Consider the following 7696-nt stretch of genomic DNA (forward strand, 5'->3'; position numbering starts at 1 on the left):
TTGGCGAGTCAACGACACCATTTACCAACTTTGCTACGAGTGTCTAAATACTCACCTTAAGCATTTTGTCTGGAAAGTTTATTAGTTCATATTTATATTCTTTTTTAAAAATTCTGATATCGATAACCAGGCCTTTAATGTTGGTAAAGCTTAGTCCAATAGGACTGCTTTACTTCCATTTGCTTGTCTTAAGGTTGTGTCCCAATAATTCATCTTTCCTTTTGAAGTTAAATTTGTGCATGCTTCAAGAACGTTTGAATGTTATCTATATTCTTTGGGTATTTGCCGCGCTAATCTCATCGATGCCAGTGTATCGAAAACAAGCAATCAGTAAGCATCTGAATATATCGATTACAAGTAAAACTTACAGAAAATTTTGCGAATTTACGGCTTTAAAGTCTGCCTCTCTTTTTCTTCATGACTGCTTGAGAAGAATGCTGAAGTTAGGTTGGACAGCTTAGCTGTGCGTTATGGCAAACTTTGACATAGTTCCAACGAAAATTTACCTTAACTCATGGAAATAAATAATTTATAGATTTCAACTAAACCCAACCTTTTAAGGTTTTTAGGAATGTTATATTGATCACCGTGATCCAACAATCAAACCTTAAAGAAAGTAAGAGAAAAAAAAACCAGATAGAACGTTCTTCGATATACGCGCTTTAGAGCCATAAAACATGTACCATTTTCTTGTTTCTAATAAAAGTTTTCATCTACTCTTCTTCTCAAAAGGTCACTGTACATATTCAATTTTAGAGTAACACATTTTACTTGGTTTTATAAATTTATTTTTCGGAATATTTTAATGAAAATACAAAACCTACCTTCAAATTGAACAAAAAAGAAAAAAAGAAAAATCATTCGACAACTCTGTTTTTACTACATATCTATTTTTTCTACAGTTGGTAATGTTTGGCGTACAGTTTGGAAATTACTGCTGTTGGTTATGTCAAAAGAATTCCAATTTTTGTATTCTTTTTTTTTTTTTTTTTATTTGTGGACTAAGGCAAATCAAAATTTTCAGTTTCCCAGTTTTCGTCGTTATGAATTCAAGCAGTAATTGAGGAGTTAATTAAATTCAATTATATATAAATGCCAGCACTTGGTAAACTGAAAAGAATTAAAAAGTCAACCGAGCAAGTGGATTTATGTTCTCTTGAAGACGGTGAATTGAGAAAGTAAAGTGCTCTGTCTTTGTTATGATTTGGGGCTGTAATCATAATTGAAATGATCACACAACGTACACACACACAGGAAGTACATTAACTGTGAAGCAATAACAGTAGAAGGCATTAAGGGCGAAAGTGTTCGCCAATAATCGGAGCGCAAAATCACTTATTTTATGGATACACCAGTAACAACGAGTTGTGCATATTAAGGCTATCGGTCGACCAATGAATAATAATTTTAAATATAGCGATTTAATTATTGCAAAGAAATCGCCTGGAATGTAATTTTAAAGGCTTCGCGAATATGCAAATGCTATCAGAGTTCAAAAAGTTCTCAAAGAATTGAAAGAAGTCTGTGCGTGATAGCTGTGTATAGCCGCACATAGTGAGCTTAACTCACTAAAAGATATGGCACAATTTAGCTTGTAAGTGGATTTCTTACATATACATATATATGTATATATATATATATATATGACTGAAATCTGAAAATATTAACAGTTTCAGTGTAATAAATCGTATTTAGGAATTAAATTTCAATATTGAAATATGATCGTATATTAAACAAAAAAATTTGAGTTTAAAAAGTTTTCATATAAGAATAGTTTATTTTCACTTTCAGTTACAATAGCAAACAGCATGGCAATTCTGAAATTGAGACGAATGATATTAGTCGCAATAGTAATGATCATGTTCCCCTCTGCTCGATTAATGATGTTCAATTAAGATTTTTGGTTCCCGATGATTTATCAGAAGTATGTGTATGTTTACTTTCCTTTTATATTTTCTCTCATTACATATTCCTATTATATAAATTTAATATATTGCGATATATAACTCGTTATTTTATATTTTTTATTTTTATATATATATGTATATATACATTGGATTAATCATTAATTTATTAACAGGTACGAACGCTATGCCAAGATTGGTTTCCTATAGATTACCCTTTGTCGTGGTATGAAGATATAACTTCCAGCTCGAGATTCTTTTCATTGGCGGCTGTGTACAATTTGGCCATAATTGGTTTAATAGTGGCAGAAATAAAACCGTACAGAAGCCTAAATAAAGAAGTATTTAATTACAGTTTAATATTTTAATATTTTTATTATTTCGTTTCATTTCGTTTCTTTCTATAGGACAGAGGTATATTACCCGACGGTTTAGGGAAGACTGCTGATATAGGTTATATTCTATCGCTTGGCGTTCATCGAAAGCATCGACGTAACGGTATTGGGTCGCTGCTGTTAGATTCGTTGATTAATCATTTGACGACAGCTGAAAGGCAATCGGTTAAAGCAATATTCCTCCATGTGTTGACAACAAATGAACCTGCCATACTATTTTATGAAAAACGAAGGTTAGTTCACAATCACTTGTGCAAATTAATTAAATGAATGGAAGAATTAACGCATATATATTCATACGTATATGTGCATATACCCCCGATTAGCTCGGAATTATAAATTGACATTCACCGATACAATATTCAATACTATTTAGAATTAATATAGAAAGCTTAAACTTGATTCTTATACTCGAAAATCGAATTCATATACATATTCGCTGCATAATCAGGAAAACGGGAGGCTTGCTGATGAGTATAACTGTATTTGGATATTTATTATGGTTGCTTGAAAGTTGTTCACGAGCTAAAATCATCATCCCTATCGACCTTTGACATACATGCATATAATTCATAAAAATTGTTTATGCCATTATGCATCGATTATACAATGAATATAGTTTCTTTACGCTGTAGTACTAAAAAACCAAATATTATACAGGGCCATTTCTCATTTAGGAGGAACAATTTGAATTAAAATAAATTTTATATACATTTTAGATTTACTCTTCATTCTTTCCTGCCGTATTACTATCACATTAGAGGTAAAGGACAAAGGGATGGTTTTACCTATGTCACATACATTAACGGTGGTCATCAACCGTGGACAATACTATATCCTTTTTTATAATTATTATTATTGTTATTATTATTATTATTTTTTTTTTTTTGCCTTATTTATATTTTAAAAAACTGTTCCATTTCAACTTCTATATATTTATACATGGTTAAATTAACTGCAGTGCACGGATCATCTCAGGCATTACGCATCAAAGCTATGTTGGATTGGTGAAATTTTCAAATGGCTCGTAATGCGAGTAAGACAAGCGATACGATGGATTTGTCATAAAACGGTATCACGATTTAACTTTGCACCTTGAAATTATCACAATATCCAAGGAATACCAAGAAGCCCGTCTTAAGTCTTCAATAAAATACATATGTACAATACTTTAACACATGCTTAGGTCAAGATTATAGTAGAAATGAGAATAACCTTGTTATTGTTTTTTAAATAACAAAAAATTTAGTATTCTAAGTAAATCGCGTACATATATATGTAAAGTCATAAAAAAACTGGTGATAATGTTAATTTCGCAGGAAATCAATTATACTTTGTTAAAGCTTTTTGTTATCTTTTATTTGTTTTAAATTAATATTCTTGTTTAAATGTTAGGAATACGGCAGTTATATACTTTAGTTCATTTTCTATAATTATTATTAGTATTATCAGGTAATTAATAAGATAACTAAAACTTCGAAACGATTATATATAGTTAAGGGATGTGAACATGTGTCCATTTGTATTTTAATTCACAGACATGCCGAACAAAAAAAAAAAAACTTTTTATATACACATACGTGCGCATACATACATATTAATTAACATCTACTTTTCTATTCTACTTCAAGTCCAAATTTTTTTTTTTTTTTTTGCTACTTTTATAACTTATTTTTATTATTGATATATATCACTGAGAATATTTTGTGTTTTATATTTACCTCAACAAAATGCGATTGTTTATCAAGCCTTTCGTAATGCAAAATGTGGAAAGTTCGGTTTCAGCCGAAAAATTTTAATAGAATTATCAAATAACCTGTACAGTATCGAAATTTAAATGTAATTAATTTGTTTAATGAAGAGCTTTTATTATATACTCTTTTTTTTATTTCTACTTTCTTTCTGTTTATTTTTAAACAATTTCGTTTATTACTGAAGTTGTAATGGCGTAGTTCAACGTGTCATCATTTTAGAGAAAAAATGTTTTTCAAATCAGTCTCATATATTTGAAATGTTTTATTAAGAAAGCAAAAGAAAAAATAAATAAACAAAATAAAAGAAAAGATATATAAAATATTTAAGAGAATATTTTGAGTTTTTTTCTTATTAGAATTATTTATAGTTTAGTATTGCCTTGCTATTATTCTCCTCTACTCCTCACGCACACGCACATATATACCCCTACCACCGCTCTGTCTTTCTCTCAGCCTACTACTATTTTTTTCATGTACCATTAATCTCTTTTCGACAATCCAGACTGACTACAAAAATCATCTTGTGCAGTCCTTTCGCAGATTTCAATGGATACGCACGCACTCAAAGCTTCTCTTCTCTACTTGCTGCATGAATGGCAAAATGAACAATTATTTTTAGACTAATAGTCATTCGTGATTTGCCTGTAGAGAGGGGGAAAAATTTTAAATGAAGCCATTAAAATTTACTCGGACAAGAAAATGCCGATCGTTTATAGAACTTTTTTCATTCACAACTGATGACCATCAGCCAATTGCGTAGCAGCTACATTGCAATATCTTGTGTGCCTCTTCGACTATTAAAGAAATGCGTTGAATAAAAACTTCATTTGGCTTACATTAGATATGGCGGATATCTGTATAATCAAATTAAATTAAAAAAAAAAAATAATCAAACTATTTTTATCCGAAGCACATGAGACCCTGAAGAGTATAAACTTTACATCCCGAATTCTTCTCACTTTTTGAAGTCTTTCTTCTCCAGCATTACATTAAATATAAATTATCTGTGTTTCTACCCTTTTCCTTTTTTTTTTTTTTAATAATTTGCTTAGATAAAAAAAAACAATATGAATCATATGAAAAAATTAAGAATCTGCCATAACCTCCTTATTTCCAGATATTTGCCCAACAGCAAGGAAATAAATATGGCGCCTATGACCTAATACGGGAATGGCAATCCAAAATTTTTTACTAACTGTAAAACACGATGAATTTTAACCATAATATAACCATAATATTTTGATCATAATTTATGCAAGTGTGGTTAGTAGTCATTTTGTAGATGGTATTAGTGCGGTTAGTCGTCATTTTGTAGATGGTACCTTGATCATTATTTATGCAAGTGTGGTTAGTAGTCATTTTGCGGATGGAATAGTGCTAGATAAACATAAAAAAAAAAAACCGTTTGAAATGTAAACAATAGCACGTGCATCACAAAGGTAAACAAAAATTAGAATTTGCAACAACCATTACATAGGGTACCAGCGCTACAGTAACAAACATAGACGATACCAGTTTTACAACACAACCACACACAAAAAGCTTTACAAAACTAAACGCTTTTTAACAGGGTTGTATTTACGCAGTGAATCAACTAACAAGAAGAGATTTAAAATAGTTTGGAAAAAATCAAGACGACAACGGAAACTAAAATATTATCCCATTGCATGAGTATTAAATATGTTATATTCTTCTTACTCAAGGACTTTTTTAAAATGATTTGATCCAACCTCCTTTCAATAGAGTTCACACCCAAAGCCCAAGTCAAAATTAAACGTTTTTCTTTTCACAAAGGTCAAGTAGTTCATAAGCGAAAAACAAAAATCGCACCAACTAAATCCAGGTATCGTATATACTTTATTCGATGGTATAGTGAATACGTCAAGAAAGATCAATTGTGCAATAATATACTACGTTAACGTTTGGTGTAGCCCTTCTCGCGTGAGCGAGAGTTGATTTTAAGCATTTAATAATCGCGTTAACAGTGAATGTATATCTTGTTTGCAACCAACGAATCATTGAAAATATGCGCGAACAGGTGTTGTTGTGATGGAAGATATCGTCTTTCCTCAATATTGAACATTTTACCTCAATTGTGCGCTTTAATCGCATTGATGGTTGACATTGTTGACGAATACATTCATATCCTTCACAATTCAATTTAATTCACAACAATTCACGGGATATATTTAATGTTCGTATACAAAAACGAACCAACTATTCAAAATCAAACTGTATACATTTTAGAATAAGAGTTAATATGATGCTTTATTAGCATTATATTAACTGTAATAAAAAATCTTATCGCTATTTACATTTCACTAAATATTTCATTGAATGCAACGATGGAAAAAGCAAAATTTCAACTGAACGTAGCCCTTGATGGTGTATTGACTTCATTGGCTGTTTATTTTTAGCTGATAAGATGAATAAGATAAAAAGTCATATCTCGACAATTCAAATAATTTTTCGCCTATGATATTTTTTGCTATTTAAGCAAGGCAGCCGCTTAGGACTTCTTTTATTTATTTATATAAATCAATGATCCCCACTCGTTGATTAAATTCAACCACATCTTAAGGTACGCTGTTGATGCAAATCGCATTCGTATCAACGTCAAACTGACTTCAATAATTTGGTCATTAAATTTTATGAAATTAAATCTAAAAAAATGCAAAAATCTTTCCTACTGAAGGAGAAATTCTTTTAATACTGAGCACTTCATCGATTTACAAAAGTTGGGGAACGTTCATCATAGGAGTTCGATTCGAGTATATATTACGTTTTAATTTCCACATAAACCCTCCTTTAAGTAAAGCTAGGTCGGCGTTAGGCTTATTAAATGATGATCTATAGAACATCATGATCCTTAGATTACAAAAAGTCTATACATAAACTTAAAAAGGCTAATACTTGAATTTGTCTCTATTGTCCCATAGCCGTTAAGTTGATTCAACAGAATCTGTTCAAAAGCAATTCTTGCTAATTGCCCTTTAGCAGTTTAGGTTGGCACCCACGTGTCTCTCTGTCGCCTTATGAAAATAGATTGCTTCTGTTAGATTTGCCCACATTACTTGGTGACATAGTCTTTGGTTTGCCGAATCGTTTCTCTAGAAATTTTATCTTCCTAAAGCTTAATCTCAACATCGGACTCTTTAAATTCTATCGAAGCAACTATCCTTAACACGCTGGATTTGCCTATGTCGTATTTAAACTAACTTGGAATCTTTACAGCATACTATGGTTAAAAAATGAAATTGTTTTATTTACTGTTATCTGCTCCCAAGCTTCTGCATGTCAGCAATGTCTTAGGGGTTCGCAATTTGGATGTGTGCCGGCTGCGTGTGTGCGTCTGTGCTGGACATGTGCATGCTTTTTTTTCTCCCATGAATTTTATTTTTCTCTTTTCTTTTTTTCTTTATTTCTCTTATATACTTTGCATTAGTTTTTAATAATAATTAATACGACTTTTAAGAATACTTTTAGTATTATTTTTAAGAATCAATTGAATTCGTCTGTTAATATGTTTTAGCTGAGTTTTATGGCACACTTATGGTTAAAGGGCACGTTGATTTTTGCTATTCGGGCATATTTCAATGCAAGCACAGTTGTCACCCGACACATCAGAATCATATAGATTCAT

The 7696-nt window shown here is 31.0% G+C and overlaps 1 protein-coding gene across 1 annotated transcript; it reads left to right on the plus strand.

Annotated features, from left to right (window-relative positions):
- The first annotated feature begins 1017 nt into the window (after window positions 1-1017).
- On the plus strand, window positions 1018-4152 carry LOC119631539 (N-alpha-acetyltransferase 60). The gene is made up of 6 exons (XM_038023849.1): window positions 1018-1594; window positions 1792-1924; window positions 2081-2245; window positions 2312-2532; window positions 3019-3132; window positions 3266-4152. The coding sequence occupies exons 1-6, from the start codon at window positions 1578-1580 to the stop codon at window positions 3396-3398; spliced, it is 783 nt and encodes a 260-aa protein (XP_037879777.1). The 5' UTR covers window positions 1018-1577; the 3' UTR covers window positions 3399-4152.
- The last annotated feature ends 3544 nt before the right edge of the window (window positions 4153-7696 follow it).

This window comes from Glossina fuscipes, unplaced genomic scaffold, assembly GCF_014805625.2.
Source record: "Glossina fuscipes isolate IAEA_lab_2018 unplaced genomic scaffold, Yale_Gfus_2 1, whole genome shotgun sequence".
Taxonomy (NCBI): domain Eukaryota; kingdom Metazoa; phylum Arthropoda; class Insecta; order Diptera; family Glossinidae; genus Glossina; species Glossina fuscipes.

What these genes read in the sequence shown, in the direction of transcription:
- LOC119631539 (XM_038023849.1), top strand. An exon ending in ACAGAAGCCTAAATAAAGAA is followed by an intron (nt 2,246 to 2,311) that starts GTATTTAATTAC and finishes TTCTTTCTATAG; the next exon opens with GACAGAGGTATATTACCCGA. An exon ending in CTATTTTATGAAAAACGAAG is followed by an intron (nt 2,533 to 3,018) that starts GTTAGTTCACAA and finishes TATACATTTTAG; the next exon opens with ATTTACTCTTCATTCTTTCC.